The sequence below is a fragment of the Oscarella lobularis genome, chromosome 17 (assembly GCF_947507565.1).
Source record: "Oscarella lobularis chromosome 17, ooOscLobu1.1, whole genome shotgun sequence".
Lineage (NCBI taxonomy): Eukaryota > Metazoa > Porifera > Homoscleromorpha > Homosclerophorida > Oscarellidae > Oscarella > Oscarella lobularis.
This window is the reverse complement of record NC_089191.1, coordinates 2117754-2145239: the sequence shown is the minus strand read 5'-3', so window position 1 is coordinate 2145239 and position 27486 is coordinate 2117754. Positions and strand designations below refer to the sequence as shown.

Sequence of the window (27486 nt, the reverse complement as noted above, 5' to 3'; positions counted from 1 at the left end):
CGTCTGCTTCTTCTTCGTCTTCGTCCCCTTCAAGTCAGCATCATCTATTCAAAAAAGCCAGCAAGTGAAAATGGAAGCACTACATACAGATACCTTAATCTTCGTCCCTCACTTACGTCAACGTCGTCCTCTTGCCTTCCCGTCTTGCATCCGCCCTAAATCTAAAAAAAAGAAAGCAAAAGAAAACGCAAGGAAAATATACAGGTACCACATAAGACGTCTTCAATGGGCGTAGCACAATCCCGTCCGCACCTAGGCCCCCTAAAGAGAGAAGAAGTACGCAAAAAAGACATCGATTAATACAGAAACCTTTATTTGAATGTCGTCTTCCGTTGAGGCGACGATCTTCATCAGGACGCCTGCAAGAAAAATAAAATTAGTAAAATGAATAAAAAATTCTATTTAAATTATCTATCTAATTAATTAATTAAATTAATTAATTACCTAATTAATTACCCTATTTAATAATCCTCTACCCTAACTGCCTCTCATTTCTCTATAGATGCCTAAAGTAAGATGATTGACGAGGTGAAGATTAGGTGAAGTTGAAGTGTAAGAAGATGACGTGTAAATGATGAAGAAAAATGAAGTGAAAATACACGAAGAACCTACAATGAAATAAAAGATTAATAACAAATTAATTATAGAATGACAAGTACGTAGGTACACCTATATCAAACAAGTCTAAAAAATGCCAATAAATAAATATAAACGAGCCATACCACCGGCGTTTGACCACGCCCAGCATTGAAGAAATTCGCACCATTAATTAATTAATTACGTGAAGAACCTAGGTTGAAATAAAAGATTGATTAAACAAAAACAGGTACCTAAGTACACCTAAATAAAACGAAGTCTTTTAAGAAAAATGGCAATAAATAAATAAAAAGAGTCATACCACCAGCGTTTGACAATGCCCAGCATTGAAAAATTGGACCGTTCACGATTAAAAATCTATACCTAAAGAAACAAACGTTAGGATCGAGAAAAATTAACTTCGCCTCATCTTTTGAATGTTCCTTGAAAGGGGCCCCACTCACTAAAGCAGCACGATTCCTTTGCGACGTGAGAGCAACCGAACCCTAATGCTTCAAAGAGTTGTTTACTTTTGAAAGGGCGCCTTCGCAAGTGCTAAAAACAAAAGGAATTAGCGAAAACGTGCATGATACGGCTTCTAGCTGCAAATGCGGACACAGAAAGCGCAAGCGAGGAACATTTGCCTAAGGAGAAAAACGTTAGAGCCTAAACCAATGAGAATTCGTGGTCGAAGAAAAGGGGCCCCCACTCACGCGAAGTCGTTTTTGCAAGCGAAACAGATCCGAAGAGCCTCGATCGTCCAAAAAAACGTCCTCGAAGCCTAAGAAGAGACGCTATAGCGAAACGCGAAAGCACGCCGCGTCACGCCCCCGCAACGCCGCCATCTTCGCGTGTCATGTCGAGTCTTCGTGCGGCGAACTGGAGAAAAATAGACGACCGGCAGCGACTATCTGCGGAAATTAATCGATCGGCTTACCATTGACGAAGGAAAGCAGAACGATTGAGCATCGAAGAAGACTCGTACGACGTAGAAGCGAGTTTTTCCCTTCGCGATCGGGTAGAGACTGCAGTGAGAGATTAAACTAAAGCCAGCAGCGATAAATTCAGCCGGAGCGGGTTTCCCTAGAGCCGTTTCGTCGCCGTGCTGCTCCGAACTATCTTTACGGTAGTTTGACACGTGTCATTGATGTCACGAAAGGTTCCGGACAATCACGTGCTGCACGTTTGGCGCGCGAAAACATGCGCCGCACGTGAGGTAGGCGGTTCAGCGCTTGAAAGGAAAAGACGTACGTGTACGGCTCATTCTTTGGCATAGCGTAATTGTAAAAGAGAATGCAAATGATTATGATACCAGACGATTTTTACGGTGTTGTTCCTACTAGCTGCTATTATTATTTTCTGATGATTCTCTGGTACATGTATGCTTTACTTCTGGGGAAAATTGCAGTGTTATTTTACTAAAAAATCACGCTTCAGTATCTATCACTCTATTATTATATGTCAGCACCTGGAATGCAATCAACCAATGTATCTGTTTCATTCACACACTTAGACAACAGTCTACATGAACATCTTTCAAAGCAAAGATGCACATTGCAACACATATAGCATTGCTCATAGCGAAAGCCTTGCCAATTAGTTTACGATTACGTAAATTGAATATTCCCAAGAAACTACTGAGGGCTAGTGGTAGTTTCTATAGAAGAGACGTTCCGTGAATAATCAATTTGCCATATCCCTCACACGACAAATCGACGAGAGAACTATCATGCCTACCATCAGCATAGCCGGTAAAAAACAACGCTTCAGCAGAAAAATCGTGCGAATTCCGAACCTCTTTAACAGTCGCATTATTAAAATACTCAAATCGCTTCGCCTCTCGCAACCCGAAACCATACATGTGCACTTCACGACACAACGGACCGCGTGGCTTGCGCGTCCTTATACGGGATCGCTCACGCACGAACAGTCACGTGAAGTACCCGAGCGCATGGATTCCTCCACGAGGCCAATAACTTACGAACTCTCCTTTTCTAAGGCGGAACAATCGTCCGAATTGCTGCGTTCCGCTCAAGTTCATCGTTTGGAGAAGAAATTCATCGACGTAGTCTTAGTTCTCGACGACGGCGTCGAAATTCCCGCTCATCGACTCGTGCTTGCTTCTGCGAGCGCTTATTTCCGTACAATGTTTACAATCAATATGCACGAAAGCTCGAAGAAGTGTATTCACCTTCGCGACGTCGATTCGGCCTCCGTGGAGGGCCTTCGTCGATTTCGCATATACGGGAAAAATTTTAATCACTTCCGATAATGACGTCACTCTTTTCTTTACTGCTGATCGTCTGCTGTTTGAGGATGTCGTCGACTATTGCTGCAACGGATTGGCTAAGCAAGTGAACGAATCGAATTGTCTTACATGGATGACGCGTTCGCTTATGAGTACAATTGCGAGAAGTTGCTATCAGTTGCTCTTCGACTTGCTGCTTTTCATATCGTTGAATTGGTGAAGACGGATGAATTTCGACGTCTTTCGCTCGAAGTCGTCTCTCGATTGTTAGCCTTGGATGAATTGGCTGTGAGTCGAGAGGAAGACGTGTGGGACGTCGTCATGCAGTGGATTCGATACGACGAGAAAAATCGGAATTCACATTTTGAAGAACTTTCAAAAGTCGTTCGATTTCCTCTTATTGCAGAACGGGAATTTGTTCTATCACATCCCGTTGTTTCTGCCAACGAGTCTTATCGCAGTCTCGTACTTAAGAAGTCAAGTGAACCGCGACCGACTCGTCGTCTTGGAAACAAACTTCTATTGGCAGTTGGCGGAGTCGTGAGTACCGAGTCGAAAGATTTCTTCCGAAACGACGTGACAGCAACGAAGACAGCCGAATATTACGATCATCTATCAAACGTCTGGAAAGAGTTTCCTTCGTTGAATGAAGCGCGATATAGTCCTGACGTTGTCAGCCTCGGCGACAGCGTCTATGCTATTGGAGGCTGGCGTAATTGTTCCGTAGAGCGATATGATTCGAGAGAGGGCTCTTGGATGAGAGATGTCTCTCCCATGATGCAAGTCAGTCGAACTGGTGAAGGATTTGTTGTCTACGAGAATCGAATCTACGCAATGGGATCAAATATAGGCAAGTATGACGAAACGCTGTGCGAACTGTACAATTCGGCGACGAATAGTTGGACAACTCTCCAATCGATATCGAAGCCTATTACAGTTGAAGGAACAATCGTATCAAATGATCATATCTATGTTCTTGGTTCTAACGTGAAAGGTTTGGTAGGAGACAACTTGGATGTTTTCAAGTACGATCCCGTTGTAGATCGTTGGCTAGACGTTCCCTTCTGTACTCAAGGCTACGACGACAATTTCATGTTTCGATTTCTGTGCGCAGACCGTAATTGTCTGCATTTACGTCGAGAAATTTTATCGTGGCCCTACACGAAGCCTTTTGAACACTTAACGCTCGACGTACGTAACGGTTAACTGACTCGTTACAATGTTAAGGATTGTCCTCCTTTTCTCGATACTTTTCGTCGGTTCCATAGCAACACTTACTGTCTTTCTAACGAAAAGATATATAGCGTCGGTGGCGTGATGCGAGGCGATTGGCACGAAGCTTTCGACGTGCAAACATTCTTTTGGTATGATATGAGTACTGAAGTAGCGCAGTATGTCGAAGGTCCTCGTCTCATGAAGAAGCGCTCGAGATGTGGAGTCGCGGCAATTGACAGACGACTGACTTTCAATATGTGCTAAAGAGAGAAATCTTTTGTTTGTGCATGCTCCATTTTGTTTTAGTGCTCCTACATTATTTACGAATTACTGTAAACGTTTGGCTCGTTTTCCTTACACATTAGAAAATCATTGTTGTCGCTCTGACAGCATTCTCCCTTACAGGAAAGATTGTGACGCTTATATAAAACAAAAATTTTTTTGAGATAGAGCCAAATCTCATGATTTTGCACGTGAACTTTACGACTAACTCATGACTTACATGTTCTGTACTGAAGCTAGGTAAAATAATAACCGGAAACCTCTGTTGCACACCGTTAAAAATCATTTTGAAATACAAAGGCATGATAGCTCATTGGAACGCACATAGTTACAACGGGTGAGGTCCCCTCTGGGGGTTCTGCATCACTAGGGCCACGGGATTTTTGCTCGCTGCGGCCGTTGTCGATCGCGCGCTGGCAAAATTCCAACTATTTAGAGACCAACCTTTTCGCTTTTCTTCGAGTACCGGAGAGAAGAATTCGACTAAGGACGGAGGATCGAGAGACGAGCTTCGAAAGGACGAAGTATAAATTCGCCTCTTAGGCGATAGAGAACCACTGAGACGTGTCAAATCCTCTGTCTAAGTGTAGACCTAGAATGTACTGTAAAGAAAGAATAGTGAACTCGCGCCTCGAGCCTAACGATAGACGCCGAAATGCTCGAAATCTGTTGTGGGACACCTTAGGGAGCCTCATCTTCTCCTCAAGACGATGGAGTCTAGAGAAACTGCTTCGAAAAGCATCCCACTATAGCCGAAATGGCTCTTGCACAAACATTCAGTCAAAAGGCCCACTTTCCTTGGATCATTACCCGGATAAAGGCGCAAAGTATACATGTATATAATCAGCCTATCAATATTACTGATTATTGCTACGACATCGCACGAACGGTCAGTAGAAAAAGCACAGCTACAAAAAATGCAGACACCTGACGCAGAGCAGAAGACCCACAACAAAACCCTTCATCTACTGGAAACTGCACTTTTTCAGACAGTTATAGTCAACCACAGAGATTACTTTGGCTTAGTAGCCAAGACACAGGAAGGCAATTATAAAAGAGAAAAGCGAAAAGCGAACAGCAAAAGCCGTTCCTCTTCCCCCAACACATGCGAACTGAGAGGGCTGTGGAGGCTGAGTGGGTGGCTTGAACAAGGGCTCATGAGTAAACTTTCTAACAATCAACTCTTGTTCGCCGGTAGGTGGCTTTGCGTTAAAGATCCAAAAATTAATGCTAGCCGATTCGTCGCCGGGCGGCGGAACTTCGCCGCTGTCGTTGAACTTCCACGAATGCATGCCGCCCGACCAGGTGGTGAGGAAGCTGACTTCATTGGGCGCCCATTTGAAGGAGTAGCTAATATTGCTTATTCCTTGTGGAGTAGCAAACGGTTTTTGGTTGTTGGGATTGTTATAGGGCTGAACGACGTACTGGGCGTTGTCTACAGCATCGGGATTTCCCCAGCGTCCCATATTGATGTCCAATTCACGACTATTAAAACTGTCGTTGTGGTAAGCATAGGTGAACATACCGACGATGACGTTCGGATCAAGCATGTAGGGGTCCAGCGTGACGTCAAAAGTGTAGGTGCCGTAGCCAAGTGACTCGGTTAGAACGACTTCGGAGCACGTCCATCTGCCATTCGTTGTGTTGGATACTTTAAGATGAAGGCGGTCGGAAGAATCGACGTGGACGTGGTAGTAGTCAGATGAGTAGAGGCAGGGGCCAGGGTGAAAGAGATGATATGCAAAGTCTTTGGCCGACCACGTGTAGCCAGACCACTTTATGAAGCGAGACGTGGCCTGTGAACCGGCGACGCAGAGGAAAACGAAGAGCAATTGCAGTTGCATGTTGAACGGTAAACAGAAAGTTCCTTGGTGACGCGAGATTGTGTCCGTGACTTGGTCAACAAAATCTCGTGACATCGGGTGAGCCGCCATGGGGAGCCGCGTGAATGTACGGCTCCCACAAGGCGCGGACGTTTTAGGGCGGACTAAATCATTCTGACTGAAGAACAGCGGTTGTAAGCAATTTTAAAAGACTTTGGTATGATTTGCTATTAAACATTGTACGAGCTAACAAGAAGTGCTCTCGTTATGCGACGCACGATAAAAAGTATGAAAAGAAATACAAAATGCCCAGATCTTGGGCCGACAGTTAACCGAAAATGCTTAGCCAATAGGAACTTCATTCATTGACAAGGGTTTGATTGCCACTCGTTTTGCGCTTGTATATAACCACGACAACAACAACAACAACAATAGCAACCACGATAATGCCAGCGACAACAAGCCCAATAATCAACCCAATGTTACTCCCTCCACTGCTCTTACTACCGACCGGAGTAGAATTCCCCGGCGCCTTAGTTGCCAATGCATTCTTATACTGGCACACTGGCCCATTAAAGCCCGCGGAGCAAACGCACCTTCCGTTCCCCGTGCATTTTCCATTATCACCGCAGTTGACAGTGGCACAGGGACAAATATCTATCTTGTACTGGATTTGACAAGTCACAGGCGACAGACACGAAACGACGGCATATACGCTCTTACTTGTCGTGACACGATAGGTAATGCGACCGCTATCGAAACACGTGTACGACGGGTCTGCGTTTCCTAACCCTGTTCCTAGGATTTCGAAGCTGTAAAACGGTGCACTCTCCGTATAGAGGCCGTAGTTTGTCTCGTCCATAACGGCCAGTTTGAATTCGCCCTTCGATGCGCCCGTACTGGCGACGCGAACCGAGGACACCGTTGGTGTGATAAGACTACTTTCGTCATTGCAAGTCGTTTTGAACTCGGTTTGTTGAAATGCTGGAACGTTTATAACGGTTGTTGGACAGTCGTCGCATGTTGTGCAGGGGACGTTGCCCTTGACGACGAGGGGACCGAGAATGGTCAGAAAAGCGAGTATAGAGGCGAATGCTGCCATGAGATCGTCGTACGGCTGGCGCTGTTTAGATGAGAGCACGTGAGATGGGAATAGTTCACGTGAGCGCTTTCACGCGAAAGATCTACACTATATATGTATGAAAAGCCTATAGGAAAGGACTCTTTCTTCTTTTGGAGAAAAGGCCCAAGGATGAGAAGGCAAACTTTTTTGCGTACTGCATCGTTTCTTTATCGGCCAGAGATAGAGGTTGCTTTTAAGCGCCTATCCCCAAATAAATAACGACTTTGAAACTGCTTCAAAGTTTCTTCACAGTATTTTATGTGCATACCTTTTCTCCAGCTGTAAAAATGCCTTGGGAGAACTGACGAACGTCTCTATGACCACAAAATGAGATAATAGGGTAAGGCCCCCTTTGGGGTTCAGTATCACTAGGGCCACGGGATTTCTGCTCGCAGCAGACTTGTGAACATCGCGCGCTTGCATAATTGCAGCCACATGGAGACTAAACGCTTGGCTTTTCTTTATGCATCGGAGTAAAGACTTCGACTTACGACGGACGAGAGACGAGCTTCGAAAGGGGGTGACGGGTAAATTCGTCTCTAGGGCCATGGGGAACTCCTGCAATGCGTCGACTGCTCCATATAAAGGTAGGCCTTAGGTGTACCGTCAAACAGAATATTGAAGACGCGTCGCGAGCTTTTCGTTACGCCTTGCAAGGCGAAAATCTGTTCGCAGGACCCCTTAGGGAGCCTCACCTTTTCCAAAAAGCTCCAGCGTCTAGAGAAAAGACATTTGAATGCCTAACCGCATGACCGAAGCGCACCTTGCAAGAAAACGAATTCGAAAAGGTTGGCCTTGTCTTTTCTTCGACCATTACCCGGATGAAGACCTATATATACCGGTACTTGCGTCCACGTGAAGAGTGTAAACGAAACTTGAATCAAATATGTGTCTCACTCGCTTTCTCGCCAGTCGCACAAAAGTGCCAATCTGGTTGACAGAATACGTCGACATCATGTCAACTTTTATATTCAAAGTGCACTTGATTCAACTGCATCTCCGAAATCAATATCGCCCAGCCTTTTTTCCCGCGGGACATATATAATGACTCATTGAGTGAACGTACTTCTTATGCCTCGCCTTGCAAAGCGCTTATCCACAGCCAAAAGGAATTGGTGCAGGTATTCGATCGCAAGGCGAAGGCTTCTTATTCACCTTTGCAAAGTACTCAGCAAGCATTTCCTCCAGACTCCATAACATAGGCCCAAATTTTTCCACATCGATAGTACCGTGTCTTTCGTAGAAGGATCGTCGTTTGGAACGAGTGGGCGTGCCAAGTCTTCGCTTAGAATCACCCCGCCCACTTCGCCGTCGACTAAACAGACTGTGGTGAGTTGTTTGCAGTACGCTTCGCTCGTCGTGAGAACGGTAGGAAGAGTTCGGGAGTGATTCGTCTTCCCGTTGTCATTGGCTCGTGTAGGGCGTACAAATGAGACACAAATGAGATCTGAACAACGTCTTGGTGACGTCACGTGTCGTCCACAGTGACATCACCAGCTCCATGATGCTATTCTACGCCAGAGACGTCAAATGCGTTTCAGACGAACCTGTGCCATCTTCCAGCGGAGCGCAACAGAAAAAGCTTGTGATCTCTTTTGTGGTTGATCTACCATTGTGCCCACAAATGAGATCAGCAGCAATACTGCTGCCGCAAGTTCGAAGTCAGTCGCAAGTACTAAAAGGTGTGATCTCTTTTGTGGTTGATCTACTGTGGCGCCCACAAATGAGATCATTAGTGATAATGATTATGTTTGATTGGCGCAAGTTTGCAGTAAGTCGCAAGTGCTAAAAGGTGCGATCTCTTATGCGGTTGATTGATTGATTGATGCTCGCAAATGAGATCAGCAGTTTAATTAATTGGGGGTAGTATCGTTGAACAAGTAGGTTGGTTGTATTGCCCATCTCCAACTTCTGTCACCGCAAAACAAGCGGTGCCTCTTTAATCAAAAAATTTTTCACAGCAGAGCCAAGAAGACTATAACGCTTCAAAGAATAAATGTTTTTGGTTGATTACCTGCACGAAACAACGTGGGGAGTGTCTGTCCATTATTTCCCTGGTATTGTGTCATGGGACGTTGTTTCGGGCTGTTAATCAACCAAAAACATTTATTCTGCTGTAAGGCTAATAATCAATTTGTTTGACCTGCCCGTTAGCGGCGTCCCGCAATGCGTTAAACTTAAGCATAAGAATAAATTAAAGATGCACCGCTTGTTTTGCGGCGATACAACTTACCTAGGGACTTTTTCAAAGATACCTAGCTAACCTCGATTAAACTGCTGATCTCATTTGCGAGCATCAATCAATCAATCAACCACAAAAGAGATCACACCTTTTAGTACTTGCGACTGACTTCGAACTTGCGGCAGCAGTATTGCTGCTGATCTCATTTGTGGGCGCAATGGTAGATTAACCACAAAAGAGATCACAAGCTTTTTCTGTTGCGCTCCGCTGGAAGATGGCACAGGTTCGAATTCTACTACATCTGAAATGAATTTGACGTCTCTGGCGTAGAATAGCATCATGGAGCTGGTGATGTCACTGTAACGACACGTGACGTTACCATGACGTTGTGATCTCATTTGTGGTTGATCTCATTTGTACGCCCTACATCTAGCCTCCTGATGAGGATATGTTCTGCATGGGCTATGAGCTCTGCAACTCGCTTTACGTGAGCACGACGTACTCTAAGATCTGTCATGTTGAACAGACTGGTGGACAACGACTCGAATCATGCTCAGACTACCTCACTCACGTGATACCTTAAATTGCTATCCCGGATGCACAAATCATTTTTCAAGGAATCCCTCTTTTTTTATGAACGTTGACCGATTAGAGAAAGCTATCGACCGCAGTACGAATTACCGAAATAATATAAAATGGACAGTTATTTGAGTTTTTTCTCCTACACGACGCAATATTTTGGGTCTTTCCTTGCAGTTTTTTCTTCACGTGAGTAGAGAGGAAGAGCGCTTTTGGGCTCTAGCTAACTGTAACAAAATCCAACAAAATGTTTTGCTTGAGACTAAAGGTTCACTGCACTAGTATACATAGAAACCGCGTAATTGCCCTTGGCGAAAAAACAAGCTGAAATGATGTGTATTCATTCGTTGATCCACGACGAGGAGAGAAGAAAACGGAATTCTTTCACGTAGTTTTGCTTTGTTTTCAGGCAGTAATACATTTCTATTTTATTTGACAGAATGGGCCGCGTGATTTGACGTCACTAGCTCTTACATGCAATGACGCGCGTTAGATGTCACATGAGTGCAATCGAGAACTTCATGCGTCGCCGTACTTTGGAATTTTAGGCGTCGAATCCTGCGCAGGCTACTAATCTTTCTCATGTAAGTTATAACCATTATCTATCTGGGATAAGGGAACTCTTCTTTTGCTGTGACCGTCCACCGATGAGAGAGAGAGCTCATGCAATACTTACCTTTCACAAACAGAAGCAAAGAAATACATTTAGAATAAAAGCAGCGGACAGACATCCACGTGCAAGACAAAACACAAGACATCAACATCATCACGCATTGTCCTCAACATGCTGCGCTACTAGTAGTTAGCCATTTCCATTTCTACTAGTATAAATCTTTCTGACACAGAGTCTGCAGATTTTCTCGCATAGCATCCTCTTGCCGTTGCTCATCATGCCCATCTTGCCTTTGATCATCATGCCAAATCTACTTCTACACGTCCTTTCAAGTGTAACGCTCTTAGAGCAGCTGTATTTCATACGACCAGAGCTGTCTTTGAACGGAATTATGCATCTGTTGCAATTACAGCCTCCTATGCAGAAAAAACGCAAATATGTAATCCCTATTGAAGAAATTCACAAAACCTTACGACGGCAAACATTGTCATTTCCAAGAATAAGTCCTCTGAAGCAAACACAGCCATATTGTCCGTCAGCCTTTTTCACGCACCTGGACATCCTAGGACAACGTCCGAAGCATGACGGGGACCTTCGCACTAAAGTGCACATATCAAAATGATCTGGAGTCAAGTGATCTAAAGCACGCACTGCAAGAGAGTCCATTTCCTGTAAAGCCAGTGTTGCATTCACACGAATAGACGCCCTTTGATTCAACGCATTTAGCATTAGCATTGCAACGGCGGCATACTGATGACACTGTAAAACAACTTATATAAGAAATTTCACCCGTCAAGTGATCTAAAGCACGCACTGCAAGAGAATCCATTTCCTGTAAAGCCAGTGTTGCATTTACACGAATAGACGCCCTTTGATAACACGCATTTAGCATTAGTATTGCAACGGCGGCATACTGATGACACTGTAAAACAACTTATATAAGAAATTTCACCTGTCAAGTGATCTAAAGCACGCACTGCAAGAGAATCCATTTCCTGTAAAGCCAGTGTTGCATTTACACGAATAGACGCCCTTTGATACAAGGCATTTAGCATTAGCACTGCAACGGCGGCATACTGATGACACTGTAAAACAACTTATATAAGAAATTTCACCCGTCAAGTGATCTAAAGCACGCACTGCAAGAGAATCCATTTCCTGTAAAGCCAGTGTTGCATTTACACGAATAGACGCCCTTTGACATAACGCATTTAGCATTAGCATTGCAACGGCGGCATACTGATGACACTGTAAAACAACTTATATAAGAAATTTCACCCGTCAAGTGATCTAAAGCACGCACTGCAAGAGAATCCATTTCCTGTAAAGCCAGTGTTGCATTTACACGAATAGACGCCCTTTGATACAAGGCATTTAGCATTAGCACTGCAACGGCGGCATACTGATGACACTGTAAAACAACTTATATAAGAAATTTCACCCGTCAAGTGATCTAAAGCACGCACTGCAAGAGAATCCATTTCCTGTAAAGCCAGTGTTGCATTTACACGAATAGACGCCTTTTGATAAAACGCATTTAGCATTAGCATTGCAACGGCGGCATACTGATGACACTGTAAAACAACTTATATAAGAAATTTCACCCGTCAACTGATCTAAAGCACGCACTGCAAGAGAATCCATTTCCTGTAAAGCCAGTGTTGCATTTACACGAATAGACGCCCTTTGATACAAGGCATTTAGCATTAGCACTGCAACGGCGGCATACTGATGACACTGTAAAACAACTTATATAAGAAATTTCACCCGTCAAGTGATCTAAAGCACGCACTGCAAGAGAATCCATTTCCTGTAAAGCCAGTGTTGCATTTACACGAATAGACGCCCTTTGACATAACGCATTTAGCATTAGCATTGCAACGGCGGCATACTGATGACACTGTAAAACAACTTATATAAGAAATTTCACCCGTCAAGTGATCTAAAGCACGCACTGCAAGAGAATCCATTTCCTGTAAAGCCAGTGTTGCATTTACACGAATAGACGCCCTTTGATAAAACGCATTTAGCATTAGCATTGCAACGGCGGCATACTGATGACACTGTAAAACAACTTATATAAGAAATTTCACCCGTCAAGTGATCTAAAGCACGCACTGCAAGAGAATCCATTTCCTATAAAGCCATTGTTGCATTTGCACGAATAGACGCCCTTTGATTGAACGCATTTAGCATTCGCATTGCAACGGCGGCATATTGCTGGCACTGTAAAACAACTTATATTAGAAATTTCACCCCTTTTAATTGTTTTACGGCAAGTTTTCCCAGAACCAACGTAGCCTTCTATGCAACTGCACACGTGTTCCCCTTTAACATTCAGAGCACATTCGGCGTTCTTGGGGCACGATTTACAATGATCGGGTTCTAAAAACTCTTCAAATTTTAAGAACAAGTTGATGATGTCGGCTAATACTGCAAATGTCTCCGTCTCGAAAATATCCGATCTTGCACGAGCACACGTGTGTCTCCATTCCGTTGCTATCTGAGGAGAGTTCACATGCAGCATTTTCGCCACATAATTTGCATGTGTTTGGTACTAAAAAAAGAATATGAAAACATATGTAGACGAGTACAGTACATGCGAATCGATCGCATACAGCATGTCTCCTTTTCATCTCCGAGATAGAATCCTTCGTTGCATACGCATTTGTATTCGCCCGAGTCTAATTTACATTCAGAATTTGTCTGACATTCTCTTGAGCACGGATTTTCTTTGGCTAGAATAACAATATAGAGAGAAACATCTTACATAAATACCTGATTAGTCTCACTGCATGTCTCTCCGTTGCCTTCGTAACCGTCGTCGCATACGCACGAGTACTTCTCATTGTCATTCATAATGCATTTAGCATTGACGGAACAGGCTTGACAGAGGTCGGGTTCTATGCAAAAATAGTATTAGAACTTGATAACTGGCGTTTTCTTTCGTTACTGCATAGTTGTTCATCTTCAAAATATCCAGGCTTGCAAGAGCATTTTCGAGATTCTTGATCGCAAAATGCGTTCTTTGGGCAGTCGCGACAAACGTTTGGTACTAAAGTATGTCATAACATATGTAGGTTAGAAAAAAAACATCCTCAACTTACAGCAGAGCGCTCCTTCGAGGAAATAAGCCTGCGGGCAAACACACGTGTATTGTCCGTTAGCCAAAAGACAGTTAGCCATTTCCGGGCACGTTTTGCACTTATCGGGTTCTAAGAGAATCAATAAAATAAATCAATAAATTGCTCTCTAAGTGAATCAAAATTACTGCAAACGTCCCCATCTCGAAAATATCCAAATTTGCACGAGCATGCAACGTCGCCGCCCGCTTCTGTGCATTCAGCATTCTCACCGCAACTTTTGCACATTATTGGCCCTAGGAAAAATTTAATGAAAAACGAAACTTGTCGCTCAAAATACATACAGCATAGGCGCTCCTTTGCCAGATAGAAGCCTTCTCTGCAAGTGCATTCCCCCGAAAGACATTCGGCGTTTGCCTGACAAGCCATTTTACACATCTTGGGCTCTACAGCGACGATAAAGAACGACATATCGTTAATTATTATGATCTCTAGCCTTTGCTTGGATCTATTGTGCACGAGTCGAGATTGCACGGTTTTTCTTGAGTAAGCTTAGGACAGTCGTCTGGATCAAAATAACTACGGATTTTTCTTTCTCTCATTCTTTTTTCACAGCTCTGCAAGTATGCTGTAGATATGTGAGATAAAAAGGCGCCCACAGGACTTACGTCTGGAACGCATGTAGTCCATTGAGTCCACAATGTGACTCTGCATGACAAACCTAAAAATTGTTTGAGTTTGAATAATCTGTCAACGTTTTGCATGTCAAAATCGCACCTGGATCCTATAGATCAAAAGACTCATCATAATATAAGGTGAAATCTAATATAACAGTTATATCAGATATACCGGACATTCTTGTCCTGTAGCAGAGAGCGAGAGTAGAAACAATGCAGCGACGCATAGTTGCCAAGCCATCTTCAAACTATCAATTAATTACAACATTTAAGCTTTAGACTTCGAATATCAACTGTCTAATTTCTGCAGATTAATTATATAGACGTCAATTACGCTCCCGGTTCTCAAGGCTACAAGAGAAGATGCATGCACCTTTGTGGTAAGAAACGATCAAAGCGCTTCACAAACAGAACGCGTACTAAAAAGTTCAAGTTGACAAAGGAGACCGTAGCAAAACGCCGCATATTAACACTGGTTTGCGCAAGTAAAGGTACAAGCGCCAATAACAGCGGTATTTAAACTTTGAGTTTGGGGTGTTTTACTTTGAAAGACGAATACCGCATTCAATAACCTAAGTCAGCCTTTCTCGTGTATACCTTTTCGAGAGGTTTGAAAGTCTTCAAGTGGAGAAGACAACAGTGTCGGCTTGCAAACTTCTGAATGAAGTGACCGTGAGGCTGAACTAGCCTTATATTGTGCCAGCCAACGTCAATTGACCTAGGTGGGCGGATATACTAAAAATAAAAAGTTAAACAATAATTCAAAGGAACAGCTGCACTTCAAGAATATCAGAAATAACTTATATAGGAATGATTAATCATGCTTCCGAAGCATTGAATAAATTACTAAACGGCTGCACGCGTCGAGGTTGCAGACGGCTTCGTGCATGCACACGTGCACAACGAAAGGAATCTTCACGTGTCCTGCATAAGTGATAAAAGCCACCTGCAGAATCCTACTGCTATGCATCTAAACTCCTTCATGCATCGCTAAAGGCGCTAGATGCCAACACGACAAGTTGAAATGAAATTCACAAACGCAAGTAACGCAATCTCGAGGTCTGCTTGCCCAAACCCCATTTAATGAACAAACTTGCAAACGTTTCAGTAAAGTTGGTGGCAATGCAAAGTCATTAAGAGGCGACCGGGAGAAGAGTGACTCAACCGTTTGTTAGCTAGTGTGCGTTAGGCTGCAGCAGCGTTGCTCGTTTTGAATAATTAGAAAGATCATTGCGAGTGTCATGAAAAAATGCATGCCATAAGCTAACAATAGACATCAATACAGCAGCTTGAACCTTCAACGCTTTACAGTAAAGTGGAAAACGGACTGTGTAACTCGCTGTGGGTCATTTCTGTAACGATCGTGTTGACTTGTCATTCACAATTTACTGATATGTCCTTTGCGTGCGTCTGCAAATCACAGTGGCTCGAAACTAGCAGACAAAATTTTCAGACAGTCGACTTGTCCTGTTTCGCTAGTTTTTTTTGCGCCGCCAGACTATCTGCAACGTACATTAACGACTACGTCACTAACAAAGGTGTTTGCATGCAGAAGCGCGAAGCAACAAGGGAAAGGAAGAATAAAAACAGCAATGACGCTTTCAAATAAATATGTATCTCAATATCCCTACTTTGTCTCCCTGTTACAGCTCGACCGCGAGGCCAGCGACATTCTATCAATGATAGAGGGCACGAATGATTAATCATACCTAAAATACGTCTAACAATTAGGACACTGACTCTATCAACGTGTCTCTAGCTACCTTGCATATTGACTTCTTCCACCATGCCTCTGTGAATAATAAACCTAACTCGATCAACACTGATTTGACCTAAGATAGTGAATAAATTATACGTCACGTAAGGAACGTCACATGAATACGAGGAACATACGGCTGCATGCCTGCAAAAGCTATGATTATTTGCAGGCTGGAGAGTAAGTCACTGTCTTTCATATAGAACGGCAGGTGCGTGCGTTTAATTGAGGATCAGAATAGAAAATAAGTTTTATTATATTTCTATTGTTTTGAAACGTAGAAGCTATCATCGCAGTCTCAGCTGCAGGAATTAGTTTTTTCAAGAAGATTAGAGAGAAAGAATAGTGATTCTCGAAAGAGAATCGAATAGGAACAAAACTACGCTACGTACGGAAGCCTGAATAGAAAAGTACATAGGGTACTGCACGAGTTTGATAAAGTGAGACTAAGCCTTGCACTTATAAACAGCAGAAATGATACCTTTTCTGTCCTTCATCCTGTGAATTAAACGGTCGTGGCGGAGCTTTGCTTGTAGCCGTTTCCTACAGAATTGACGGTAGCGCGCGCTAGGCAAAAAAGGAAGAGAACGCAAACGTCTTCTTTGCCAGTATTTGGTAGGCAGCTACCTTCTCTTATTCCAACACAATAAATTTGAGGCTACAGAAAGGGTCTGAAGCTTCTTCGGGACTAGCTATGGATGAGCGAAAAGTCCGATTACTGTACGACCGACCTGGCCATATTGCAAAGGCTTTCGGAGGCTGAAGATCAGTCAAAAGAGCTGTAAAACGTTGTCTTTGCGGTTTGGTAGGTATGGAGTGTCAATATCCTTCTTTCTCCAAGACAAAAATAGGTGTACAGCTGCCCTGATAACCGAATTCACATGCAGACGCATTTCGTAGAATCCTTAGTCAATCATCTGTGTTACTCAACAGTTCTTCCTGTTGCTGTAGCAAAAGTAAAGTGAAATTGTCCTATTCAATTAACTCTTGCACCCCAAGATTGCACTCAAATAACGATTGTTTTCCTTTGCGATTCTCATCATTTGACGCCCGCTGGCGAAGATTCGAACTTCATATGCAGTTGATAATCTTCGAATGATTAGCTTAACGGTAATATTGCATCGATTCATTGAATACACCTGGCTCCTCACAGTGCGATCGTAGGTGGGCGCTTATATATTGAAGGAACACTCGGTAGCAAGTCATTCGAGCCGACGCACTTCAGGGGCAAATGTTGTTTCTTTCAGTCGTAGCGCTTGTTCCTTTCCTGACAGCAAGCGTGGAAGGAGGGCCATTTTTAATTCCGCCGTCCATTGTTCCTGAGCCGCAAACACGTATTTCGCGAATGGCGCCGTTCCTCTTACATTGGAAGAGCCTATTATTTTAGCCCATTCGCCGATCTTCGGCACTGAAAACTGGGAGTTTTCAGGTGACGTCGATCGCTATGACTGCAAATTTGTCAAATTTTCGTCGGCCGCCTTCTTCAAGATAATGAAGCGCAGAGCAAACGAACGCATTCACGTCCAACTCAACGTCGGATTCGCCAGTCAAATGGAGGATCCGCCATTGTTTTCGTGCTGGGTTCACAAAATAACTGAATTGGGCTTCTACGCTTGTTCGGCGAGAAGAGGCGCCTACGAGACGGTCACTTTGACCATCGAGTGGTTCGCCTTTCTCTCCGCTCAAAGCTCTTCGTCCAAGGAATTTCATAGCGCCGTTCTCAGCTTTCCCAAATTCACGACTGAGACGATCTGCGAAGAGGCTACGGTATATTGGCTTATGAATAGAATGCATAGTTAATAGCGAAGCCACTTCAGATGAATTTCCCATTGCTGTCTAATGTCCTTGTGACGGCCTTGCAGCAAAAAGCGAAGACTCCTGATCGATATGGTACCTTTCTCTGGAGTGAGAAAGACGGCTCCGGTGCGCGTGTCTGCTTGAAAGAAGCCTGCGTTTTCAGCGGCGTTCATTCTGGATTTGAAGGGGTATTTCATGAAATAGAAAGTAGACTTTTTCTTGATTAACTTTTCTTTCTTTTTATCTGGCAGGATTTTATTACGTTCACTACTGTGTGGCTTAAAAAGATTTTCAATTCTTCCGAAACCGGTTCGGTGTCCATCCCGTTTCCGCAAACGAAAGAAAAAACGTTTTGCCAAGTAACTATTGCACTGATATAATTTCAAACGTATATACGTCTTTAACATTTTAGGCTATTTTGTTCCGAACGAAATATTCAATAAAATATCGACCAACCGTGTTAACGTCCTCGATGATATCTAGTGAAGTGGAAGAAGGCAAAGAATCTATCGTCGCCGTATGGACAGAGGTATACAGGCGCCATGATATATATTCCAAAGTTATCATGTGCGTGTCTTTATGTTTAATCGAAGAGTATTACTGGGGAAGGATTTCGACTGTGTGTGCGAACTACGAGTCTAAAAGTTACCGTTGCCGTGACGTGGTGCGCAATTGGAAGTAAGTGAGAAATAGTTAGTGGCGGGTCGATCTTAAAATTTTGATTTCTGAATTTGGGCGAGGTCATTCAAAATTTTCTTTGAATTAAAGCTTTTCTCTATGCGAATGCCTTTGAAATTGTAGTCACTGTTACGTATCTTTTAGTTCTCTTTATGGACCCTTTCCCTACATAAATGAGAGTCTGAATATTTCAGAAGGGGCTTTCCCCCAGATCCGCCAGTGAATAATGTACTAAATGGGATGTGAAATGCTTTGTTTCGTTAGCGTTGAATCCGTGCACTTTTGCGAAATGTCCTAATTACGGCAAATGCGTCGAAACGGAACGCGGAAAGTACACTTGCAAAGAACCTCCGTGTCTCAACGAAGCTGAAAGACCGGTCTGCGCTTCGAATGGAATGACGTTTGACAGCGATTGTAAATTTCACCAATATGTCTACGGTCATAAAGGGGAGAAAATTACTATTCTTCGCGAAGGCAACTGTAAAGGTAGGTCGTTTTGATATATTTAATTTATAACGTAATTTCTTTTTATCTTATATAGGATTTACTAATCAAACCGGTTCCATTTCTTTTACTTCCGTTAGTAGGGAAATTGACTACATTTGTCAGACGGCATCATTTTCCAGTTCGATGTTCAATTTTAATATTAGGCGCCGACTCAAAGCGTTGGCGACCGTCTATTACGACGACGATACGTCGATGATACACGATGCAACGGCCATTTGGATAGAAAAACTCACAAAAAGTACATTGAACATTTGTTTGCTTGCTTCCGGAAGAGGCAATCGTCATGACCTGTCAAACGCTCGTGCTAGCTGGATAGTGTTTGAAGGGGCCCCGAAAGATTCATGTGCCGGAACTATTCATTTGGAGTCGTGGTGGACTGAAACGACGTGTAAAACGATCAAGATATCGGGCTTTGATAATCCTCCTTCTGTTCTCGCCACTCTGCATCATTCCATCGAGAACGCTTCGTATGACGCCGCGAGCGTTTGGGCCGAATACGTGACGATCAACTCAATCACTTTATGCGTGAGAGAAATGCAATATTTTGGTGGACTCCACAGAAAGATTTCGATCGTAATCCTTTTGTCGATTTTTCTATGTTCAAGCCAACTTTGAGATTTTCTAGGATTGGATTGCCTATCCGAGGACTAAAGGCATATCTGCGGGTTTGGGGCAAATTTCTTTCAAGCGCGACGACTTTATATTGACGGAAGAAAATAACGGAGCATTTTGCAAAGTAAGCTGACCGTTGATCGGCTATAACAATTTCAACCGATTCTATAATAGCTTGTTCAATTTCAAAAACGTTTTATGACTCCTCTGGTGTTCGCCCAAGCTACTCGAGTCCAAGTTGAAAAAGCGTCTTCCAACGAAAAATGCAATAATATCATTTCTTGGATCAACGTACGTTTTTGCGTTCTGTTTGTTAGAATTTTTAATTTTCATTAATTAAGTCGTTGTCTGGAGACCGTTTTCAAGTATGCATCAAAGAGCTCCGAAACGTTTATTACGATCTCATCGTAATTGACTTCGTCATATTACCAGGTTTCTTTCATGCACTATATTGTTTTCATTCTCATAGCGTTTATTAATTAAGGGCAAAAAAATTGCATGAATTGTGATTCGAATGCGGAATGTGTGCGTGGGCAAGACAACGAGTACATGTGCCGATGCAAAAGTGGCTATGAAGGAGACGGAAAGACTTGCGGTGAGATCATTATCATTGGTGATATGTCCTTTTTTATGATCGCTATAGAGCCCAAGATGATGTGTAAAATGGCTTGTCAGGCAAACGCTGAATGTCTTCAAGGAGAATGCACTTGCAGAGAAGGCTTTTATTTGGCAAAGGAGCGCACATGCTGTATGTGTCCTAAACATCAATTTTCGTTTTTCATTTAAAATTCTCTATTAGGGCCACTTAGGTGCAAAAGTTGCGGCGAAAATGCTGAATGCACAGAAGCGGGCGATGACTTTGTATGCTCGTGCAAATCCGGATATTTTCGAGTTGGGGACATTTGCAGTAATTTGAAATCGCTTAGAACAAATTATTGATTTAGGTCATTTATTTTCTCAGAATCCGAAGAGTGCAAAGCGTGCCCAGATATGGCTGAATGTCTTTTGGCTCATGGGAAATACACGTGTATTTGCCCCCAAGGCTATTTTTTTAAAGAAAAGCGGTGCTGTAAGTTTATGAATCAGTTTTCTAACCTACGTCCATATGACATACCTTAGTACCGAATGTTTGTCGTAACTGCCAAAATAACGCATTATGCGATCACGAAGCTCGCAAATGCTCTTGCAAACCTGGATTTTTTGAAGATGAACAACTATGCAGTAACGAAAGAAAACGCTAGTTATCAAGTTCTAATACTAGTTTTTCATAGAACCCGATCTATGTAAATCGTGCTCTGCTAATGCTAAATGCATTATGAATGACAATGAGCAGTACTCGTGCGTATGCGACGACGGTTACGAAGGCAATGGACAGACATGCAGTAAGACTAATCAAGTATTTGTGTAAGATGTTTCTCTCTATATTGTTATTCTAGCCGAAGAAAATCCGTGCAAAAGGGAATGCCAGGCGAATTCTGAATGTAAATTAAACTCGGGCGAATACAGATGCGTATGCAACGAAGGATTCTATCTCGGAGATGAAAAGGAGAAATGCTGTATGCGATCGATTCGCGTCTACTCGTCTACATATATTTTCACATTCTTTTCTTTAGTACCAGACAAATGCAAATTCTGTGGTAAAAATGCTGCATGTGAACTCTCTTCGGATAGCAACGGAATGGAGAATCACGTGTGCTCGTGCAAGATGGGATATTTCCGAGACGGAGACATTTGCAGTAATTATTAGCCGACATCAAATGGTTCTTTAAATTTGAGGACTTTTTAGAACCTGATCATTGTGAATCGTGCCCTGAGAACGCCGAATGTGCTCTGAATGATGAAGAAGAATACGTTTGCAGTTGCATAGAAGGCTACGTTGGTTCTGGGAAAACTTGCGGTAATACAATGAGAAGTGGTGAAAATTTAAAATATCTTGTGTCCAGTGCCGGCTGTATGCAACCAGTGCAGTGCAAACGCTAAATGTGTTAAATCAGAAGGTGTCTATTCATGTGAATGTAACTCTGGCTTTACAGGAGATGGAGTCTCTTGCAGTGCGTGCTTTAGATCACTTCACTCTAAGTAATTTTCAATATGTATTTGTACACTTTAGCCCACGGCAATTGCAAAAATTGTCCTTCGAATTCCAAGTGCGAGATGAACGACGACGGAGAATATGGCTGTGTTTGCTCAAAAGGATATGTTCTTGGCGATGACAATGTTTGCCATCGTAAGGTTTTGGAATTTCTTTTAATCTGGATTATGTATGCGCCTTTACTGCATAGGAGTCTGTCCTTGCACAACGATTTACAATGGTCAGTGCCAAATTCCGTTCCAAGACGATGATGGTCGTTGGCACTACAGCTGCATGGCGGGAAATTTTGGCGACGATCGCTGGTGTCGAATCAAAACAGGCACTCTGAGCCCATGCAAACCCAGCTGCGACACATGTGATGATTGAAGAAGACGTTGGGTTTTCCGAGTGGTGAGCACTGACTACTAGTAGCGCCGCATGTTTAGGAGCATGCATGATGATGTTGATGTCTTGTTCACGTGTTTCAATCTTCTTTGTTTGTTTGTGAAAAAAAAAAGTTTAGTACTGCAGGAGCTCTCTCTCATCGGTGAGCGATCGTAGAAAAAGAAGGGATATCCTTGATCGTGATTCCATTCTCCAGGATAGCAATTTGTGACGTCATTGCGATATCGCTGGAGAAGACATTTAATCTGCGCAGGATTCGGCTAAAGCACTCCTAAAATCTCCGGTGCGCCGAAACGTTCAAGAGACGCTTCGATTCTGTAACATCTAGCACGTGCCATTCTAAGAGAAACCCTCTCGATTATATCCAGTGAACTTTAGGAACATAAGTGTAGCAAACATCGGTAAAATTTTCTGTAAGGGCAAGTATAGCCAAGACATGCGCCACGTGGACGGATATCGATGCAAACCTATTTATACTTCTTGCATACCTTATCCGGGTAATGCTCTCAGAAAAAAACCAACCTGTTGGACTGAATCTTTTGCAACACTCGCTTCGGCTCTTCGCAAAGGCTTTCCAAACCAGTTTCTCTACGGGCTGGTGCTTTTACAAAAAGGTGAGGCTCCGTAAGGGGTGCCGCGAACAGATTTTCGCAATGCAAAGCGTAACGCAGAGCTCGCGACGCCTCTTTATTATTCTATTTGACGGTATCGTTAAGGCCTACATGCGGACAGTGCAGTCGGCGAGTGTCAGGGGTTCCTTATTGCTCTAGAGACGAATTTATCCGTCACCTTTCGAAGCCCCTCTCTCTTGCGTCGCAAGCCGAATTCTTTAGTCGATTGCACGAAGAAAAGCTTAAAGGTTAGTCTCCACATGCTTTGAGTTTTGCGTGCGCGCGATGTTCACAACGGCCGCTGCGAGCAAAAGTCCCGTGGCCCTAGTGACACTGAACCCCATAAGGGGCCTCACCCCGTTTTCTCCTTGCTCTCATACAGACGTTCCATCGTCCGTGTCCCCAAGAAGATTTTGACAAGTGGGAGAAAATGCAGTTGCTCTCATGCTGCACTGGTTATCTTCATCAACGTTTTCTTCTGATACAAAATTGTTATTTATCTAGACAACGACGCTGTAAACGACCACTGTAATTAGAATGTAAAAGGAACCGATAGAGAGCGTCGTACTAAAGTTTTTACCCGCTCACCCTAAAAGTATGTGGTTACACTTCCCAAGTGAAGGTTCCTTTTCATATAGGATTTTCATATAGTCGTTTTCTGTGAATCATAAATCGAAACTGACGTCTTCAACGTCGAATATTTTCAAGACGTCCAATATTTATTGTCTTTATCATAAACGTATTTGGCCGCGAGCATTCTCTCTCAAAGAAGCGAAAGAGTCATTTCATATACACAGTTAGGCTTTACACACACATATCCATTATGGGACGAGAAGAAGGGTAAGAGAACATAGAGAACGATAGCCTTCGCTCTCATATGATAAGTTGGAAGTATCTCTTTATGAGTCATGGGATGATTGATCTTTCTTCCTTTCAGTTGAAAGATTGGAGAATAAGAATAGTGGGTTTTGAAAGAGAATCGATTTGAAACAAAACTCGCTACGTACGGAAGCTTGAATAGAAAAGTACATATGGTACTGCACGAGTTTGATAAGGTGAGACTAAGCCTTGCACTTATAAGCAGCAGAAATGTTACCATTTGTTCTTCATCCTGTTAATTAGATGGTCGTGGCGGAGCTCTGCTTGTAGGCGTTCCCTACGGAATTGACTGTAGCGCGCGTTAGGAAGTAAGGAAAGAAACGCCAACGTCTTTTTTACCAGTATTTGGTGAGGCAGCTACCTTCTTTTATTCCAATATAATAATTGTGAGGCTACAGACAGGGTCTGAAGCTTCTTCGGAACTAGCTATGTTGCGGATGAGCGAAAAGTCCGATTACTGTACGACATGGCCATGTTGAAGAAGCTTTTGGAGGCTACAGATCAGTCGAAAGAGCTGTATAACGTTGTCGTCGCGGTTTTGTAGGTATGGCGTGTCAATATCCTACTTTTTCCAAGGCAAAAATAGGTGAATATCAATGTCCGTATACAGCTGCCTTGATAACCGAATTCACATGCAGAAGCATTTTGTAGAATCCTTAGTCAATCATCTGATTTACTCAACAGTTCTTCCTGTTGCTGTAGTCGACTCAAGGTAAAGTGAAATTGTCCTATTGAATCCTTGCATGCACTCCAAGATTGCACTCAAATAACCATTGTTTTTCTTTGCGATTCTCATCGTTTCACGCCAGCTGGCGAAGAGTGGAAAATAGAAGAACTTCATATGCAGTTGATAATCTTCGAATGATAAGCTTAACAGTAATATTGCATCGATTAATCAAATACACCTGGCTTCTTTTCACAGTGCGATTGTAGGTGTGCTCCTATATATTGAAGGATTTCTCAGTGGCCAGTCATTCGAGCCGACGCACTTCTCAAACAAATGTTGTTCCTTTCAGTCGTAGCGCTTCTTCCTTTCCTGACAACAGGCTTTGAAGGAGTGTCTGACCCTTTGGACGGAAAGGGAGTCGTTATGATTTATCCGTCATTTGTTGATCCAACACGTATTTCGCGAATTGCACGGTTCTTCTTACATTTGAACAGCCTATTTTTTAGCTCATTCGCCGATCTTCGGCACTGAAAACTGGGAGTTTTCAGGTGACGTCGATCGCTACGACTGCAAATTTGTCAAATTTTCGTCGGCCACCTTCTTCAAGATAATGAAGCGCAGAGCAAACCAACGCATTCACGTCCAACTCAACGTCGGATTCGCCAGTCAAATGGAGGATCCGCCATTGTTTTCGTGCTGGGTCCACAAAATAACCGAAATGGGCTTCTACGCTTGCTCAGCGAGAAGAAGCGCCTACGAGACGGTCACTTTGACCATCGAGTGGTTCGCCTTTCTCTCCACTCAAAGCTCTTCGTCGAGCGATTTTCATAGCGCCGTCCTCAGCTTTCCCAAATTCACGACTGAGAGGAGGCTACGGTATATTGGCTTATGAATAGAATGCATAGTTAACAGTGAAGCCACTTCAGATGAATTTCCCATTGCTGCCCAACGTCCTTGTGACAGCCTTGCAGCAAAAAGCGAAGACTCCTGATCGATATGGTACCTTTCTCTGGAGTGAGAAATACGGCTCCGGTGCGCGTGTCTGCTTGAAAGAAGCCTGCGTTTTCAGCGGCGTTCATTCTGGATTTGAAGGGGTATTTGATGAAATAGAAAAGTAGATTTTTTTGAATAACTTTTCTTTATTTTAATCTGGCAGGATTTTATTACGTTCACTACTGTGTGCCTTAAAAGGATTTTCAATTCTTCCGAAACCGGTTCGGTGTCCATCCCGTTTCCGCAAACGAAAGAAAAAACGTTTTGCCAAGTAACTATTGAACTGATATAATTTCAAACGTATATACGTCTTTAACATTTTAGGCTATTTTGTTCCGAACGAAATATTCAATGGTATATCGACCAACGGTGCTAGCATCCTCGATGATATCTAGTGAAGTGGAAGAAGGCAAAGAATCTATCGTCGCCGTATGGACAGAGGTATACACAGGCGCGATGATATATTCCAAAGTTATCATGTTCGTGTCTTTATGTTTAATTGAATACTAGGTTTATTTAGCGGTTGTCTTCTCTGGGGAATCAAGCCTCGAGCAGTGAGAATCGTTTGTATGAGATTTTGCCTTGTTTTCAAATTTAATTTTTTAGATTTCATTCTTTTAGGGCGTGGTCCTGGGCATGACTTTAAAGTGCCCGGGTCCTGAGTATGACCCAATTACAAAAAAACTGCTCCTCGATGGGGTCCTGGGCAAGACCCCCAGCGCATAAAAACTGCCCGAAAATTAATAGGGAAAAAGGCTGTTCGTTTTTTGTTTAATTTTTATTGAAATAAAATGGCTGTATCCCAATTTCCATGACGGCGGCGACACGCGGGAGTGTGCCACCCCGCCGTTGCCCTAACTAATGCATACCTATCTAACCTAAGCTAATGTACGCCTGCTACCTCTTCTATCTCCCTTAGCGCGATGGAAAGACACACGTGGAAGTCATGTTGTGCGCCTAGCTGTGCGCCTCGTGGCGCCTCTGTTCATGCAGCAAACAACTAAAAAAAGATTATTTCTTCCATCCTCGACTTCGTCGTCGCAGCTCTTGTCCAAATTATTCTTTAGTAGCTTTAGGACACAATCGGTACCTGAAAGACGACAGATGATTTCTAACTCAAAAGGCCGTCATTTATCTAAATACCTGTTCTTGGCGTCTAAGAGATATATATTAACGTCAAAAAGTGAAAAGGGTACTGGAGTGCTAACCAATTAAATCTTTGATTGGCCAATGACGGATAATAACGATCCAGGAATCGCGCGTGCGGTGAGTAAGAAATTCAGAAATTTCGTCTTCGCTGCACAGTAAAAGCTACGACGAAAAAGAAAAGATGTTCGTTTATGTTATAGGCCAATTCTGATAAATATAAGTGCCTTCAACGGTCACAAATTCGATATGCCACTTCTCAACGGCTTTGGAGATTAATAAAATGACATCAATACTCCTATTTGCCACCTGAAAGTGCCCAATTAAATTCAACTTCACGAAAAAAAGAGCGTGAAGCCGCGGCGGTTAATTAACGATTATAACTTCCTAAAGCACAAGAACATTATGCCGTTTCTAGGGCTTGAACGTCACTCAAAGTAATTGACGATGAAGAACCTGCTATGTTATTAACTGTAATGCTATGTCAAAAAAATGGCCTGGGACAAGGAGAGAAAAAATATGCACAGAGCCATTTCGTATATACTATACTAACGGCTCGTGTGACTGGCAAACGAAGATGGTATACAATGTGAATTAAGGCAAATAGCTTCGACTAAGTCAAACTCAGAAGGCCCCCCACGCCTCCATGCAATTACAAACCTTATGCTCCTTTCGGACACGATTCTCCTCAGAACGTAACACGATCGCCATCTCAGAACGGTTTTTGGCGGAGCATATATACAGTGCATAGTCCTCTCGAGGCTCGTGTTCGACCTAAACAACGATTCGTCGTACCACGTAACGCTTCGCGACGTCCCACGCACTTGTGGAGCGAAAAAACTGGCTTTTTCGAGCTCGAGCGGCGGCAATGTCCAGATTGACTAACGTTGGCCTGGTTTACGGACATGGAAGAGGCAGTTTCGCGAAGAAAACGCTTTGTGCACGTGGTCGAAAGTTCCCGGT

At 43.2% G+C, this 27486-nt stretch overlaps 4 protein-coding genes and 3 long non-coding RNA genes across 28 annotated transcripts; 2 read left to right on the top strand and 5 right to left on the bottom strand.

Moving 5' to 3' along the window:
* Positions 1 to 1959: 1959 nt before the first annotated feature.
* Positions 1960 to 5119, bottom strand: LOC136197166 (uncharacterized). Of its 10 annotated transcripts, XR_010672474.1 has the most exons (8): positions 4646 to 5089; positions 4542 to 4583; positions 4355 to 4458; positions 4036 to 4299; positions 3812 to 3981; positions 3707 to 3752; positions 2954 to 3651; positions 1960 to 2908 (listed from the first exon to the last, which is right to left on the bottom strand). It is a non-coding gene; the product is annotated as an uncharacterized lncRNA (long non-coding RNA). The 10 variants fall into 10 exon arrangements; XR_010672467.1 differs by having other exon boundaries at positions 4355 to 4913; positions 5002 to 5119; XR_010672466.1 differs by having other exon boundaries at positions 1960 to 2708; positions 2768 to 2908; positions 4355 to 5089.
* A 6135-nt stretch (positions 5120 to 11254) lies between these two features.
* On the bottom strand, positions 11255 to 12185 carry LOC136197606 (notch homolog 2 N-terminal-like protein R). The gene is made up of 6 exons (XM_065987401.1): positions 12083 to 12185; positions 11945 to 12052; positions 11782 to 11889; positions 11619 to 11726; positions 11456 to 11563; positions 11255 to 11400 (listed from the first exon to the last, which is right to left on the bottom strand). The coding sequence occupies exons 1-6, from the start codon at positions 12183 to 12185 to the stop codon at positions 11255 to 11257; spliced, it is 681 nt and encodes a 226-aa protein (XP_065843473.1).
* Positions 12186 to 12567: 382 nt separating this feature from the next.
* Positions 12568 to 14153, bottom strand: LOC136197605 (adhesive plaque matrix protein 2-like). Its single transcript, XM_065987399.1, has 10 exons — positions 14069 to 14153; positions 13913 to 14020; positions 13749 to 13856; positions 13595 to 13696; positions 13434 to 13544; positions 13260 to 13379; positions 13076 to 13144; positions 12916 to 13026; positions 12760 to 12867; positions 12568 to 12704 (listed from the first exon to the last, which is right to left on the bottom strand). Exons 1-10 carry the CDS (start codon positions 14151 to 14153, stop codon positions 12568 to 12570), a joined length of 1059 nt encoding a protein of 352 aa, XP_065843471.1.
* Positions 14154 to 15682: 1529 nt separating this feature from the next.
* On the bottom strand, positions 15683 to 16707 carry LOC136197117 (uncharacterized). Of its 2 annotated transcripts, none has more exons than XR_010672440.1 (3): positions 16639 to 16707; positions 16165 to 16233; positions 15683 to 16110 (listed from the first exon to the last, which is right to left on the bottom strand). It is a non-coding gene; the product is annotated as an uncharacterized lncRNA (long non-coding RNA). The 2 variants fall into 2 exon arrangements; XR_010672441.1 differs by lacking the exon at positions 16639 to 16707 and adding an exon at positions 16295 to 16334.
* Positions 16708 to 16716: 9 nt separating this feature from the next.
* On the top strand, positions 16717 to 22345 carry LOC136197091 (uncharacterized). Of its 5 annotated transcripts, none has more exons than XM_065986786.1 (27): positions 16717 to 16772; positions 16822 to 16938; positions 16999 to 17267; positions 17322 to 17351; positions 17405 to 17491; positions 17545 to 17924; positions 17975 to 18142; positions 18206 to 18313; positions 18367 to 18483; positions 18548 to 18632; positions 18897 to 19118; positions 19174 to 19712; positions 19765 to 19875; positions 19926 to 20042; positions 20093 to 20183; positions 20236 to 20346; positions 20395 to 20499; positions 20551 to 20658; positions 20713 to 20820; positions 20871 to 20972; positions 21023 to 21133; positions 21188 to 21307; positions 21365 to 21487; positions 21538 to 21648; positions 21695 to 21802; positions 21862 to 21978; positions 22034 to 22345. In XM_065986786.1, the coding sequence occupies exons 6-27, from the start codon at positions 17649 to 17651 to the stop codon at positions 22207 to 22209; spliced, it is 3234 nt and encodes a 1077-aa protein (XP_065842858.1). In that variant the 5' UTR covers positions 16717 to 16772; positions 16822 to 16938; positions 16999 to 17267; positions 17322 to 17351; positions 17405 to 17491; positions 17545 to 17648; the 3' UTR covers positions 22210 to 22345. The 5 variants fall into 5 exon arrangements, with proteins under 5 accessions (XP_065842858.1, XP_065842863.1, XP_065842860.1 ...); XM_065986791.1 differs by having other exon boundaries at positions 16822 to 16962; positions 17017 to 17267; XM_065986788.1 differs by having other exon boundaries at positions 16822 to 16962; positions 17009 to 17267.
* Positions 22346 to 22720: 375 nt separating this feature from the next.
* LOC136197106 (uncharacterized) lies at positions 22721 to 26169 on the top strand. 8 transcript variants are annotated; one of them, XR_010672411.1, is made up of 15 exons: positions 22721 to 22841; positions 22944 to 23086; positions 23221 to 23293; positions 23343 to 23433; positions 23490 to 23577; positions 23636 to 23678; positions 23776 to 23893; positions 23961 to 24065; positions 24116 to 24303; positions 24356 to 24593; positions 24651 to 25260; positions 25311 to 25478; positions 25541 to 25648; positions 25702 to 25818; positions 25888 to 26169. XR_010672411.1 is itself a non-coding variant. In XM_065986823.1 (15 exons), exons 11-15 carry the CDS (start codon positions 25311 to 25313, stop codon positions 26015 to 26017), a joined length of 471 nt encoding a protein of 156 aa, XP_065842895.1. In that variant the 5' UTR covers positions 22721 to 22841; positions 22944 to 23086; positions 23221 to 23293; positions 23343 to 23433; positions 23490 to 23678; positions 23776 to 23893; positions 23961 to 24065; positions 24116 to 24303; positions 24356 to 24593; positions 24651 to 25260; the 3' UTR covers positions 26018 to 26169. The 8 variants fall into 8 exon arrangements, 1 of the variants encoding a protein (XP_065842895.1); XR_010672410.1 differs by having other exon boundaries at positions 23490 to 23678; positions 24369 to 24429; positions 24527 to 24593; XR_010672406.1 differs by having other exon boundaries at positions 23490 to 23678; positions 24356 to 24429; positions 24527 to 24593.
* Positions 25784 to 27468, bottom strand: LOC136197112 (uncharacterized). Its single transcript, XR_010672433.1, has 6 exons — positions 27348 to 27468; positions 27184 to 27297; positions 26751 to 26832; positions 26586 to 26688; positions 26521 to 26533; positions 25784 to 26467 (listed from the first exon to the last, which is right to left on the bottom strand). It is a non-coding gene; the product is annotated as an uncharacterized lncRNA (long non-coding RNA).
* Between the last annotated feature and the right edge of the window lie 18 nt (positions 27469 to 27486).

Excerpts from the sequence above, each read along its gene's own strand:
- LOC136197091 (XM_065986786.1), top strand. The coding sequence starts at position 17,649 with ATGAAGCGCAGAGCAAACGAACGCATTCACGTCCAACTCAACGTCGGA. Across the intron at positions 18,143-18,205 it reads TTCATTCTGGATTTGAAGGG|GATTTTATTACGTTCACTAC; the intron begins GTATTTCATGAA and ends TTTATCTGGCAG. Across the intron at positions 18,484-18,547 it reads TCGTCGCCGTATGGACAGAG|AGTATTACTGGGGAAGGATT; the intron begins GTATACAGGCGC and ends GTTTAATCGAAG.
- LOC136197106 (XM_065986823.1), top strand. The coding sequence starts at position 25,311 with ATGAATTTCCCATTGCTGCCCAACGTCCTTGTGACAGCCTTGCAGCAA. Across the intron at positions 25,649-25,701 it reads AAGAAAAAACGTTTTGCCAA|GCTATTTTGTTCCGAACGAA; the intron begins GTAACTATTGAA and ends TTAACATTTTAG. Across the intron at positions 25,819-25,887 it reads TCGTCGCCGTATGGACAGAG|GTTTATTTAGCGGTTGTCTT; the intron begins GTATACACAGGC and ends ATTGAATACTAG.
- LOC136197606 (XM_065987401.1), bottom strand. The coding sequence starts at position 12,185 with ATGCTAAATGCGTTTTATCAAAAGGCGTCTATTCGTGTAAATGCAACA. Across the intron at positions 11,890-11,944 it reads AGGAAATGGATTCTCTTGCA|TGTCATCAGTATGCCGCCGT; the intron begins GTGCGTGCTTTA and ends GTTGTTTTACAG. Across the intron at positions 11,564-11,618 it reads AGGAAATGGATTCTCTTGCA|TGTCATCAGTATGCCGCCGT; the intron begins GTGCGTGCTTTA and ends GTTGTTTTACAG.
- LOC136197605 (XM_065987399.1), bottom strand. The coding sequence starts at position 14,153 with ATGGCTTGTCAGGCAAACGCCGAATGTCTTTCGGGGGAATGCACTTGC. Across the intron at positions 14,021-14,068 it reads GGCAAAGGAGCGCCTATGCT|GGCCAATAATGTGCAAAAGT; the intron begins GTATGTATTTTG and ends AATTTTTCCTAG. Across the intron at positions 13,857-13,912 it reads TCGAGATGGGGACGTTTGCA|AACCCGATAAGTGCAAAACG; the intron begins GTAATTTTGATT and ends TGATTCTCTTAG.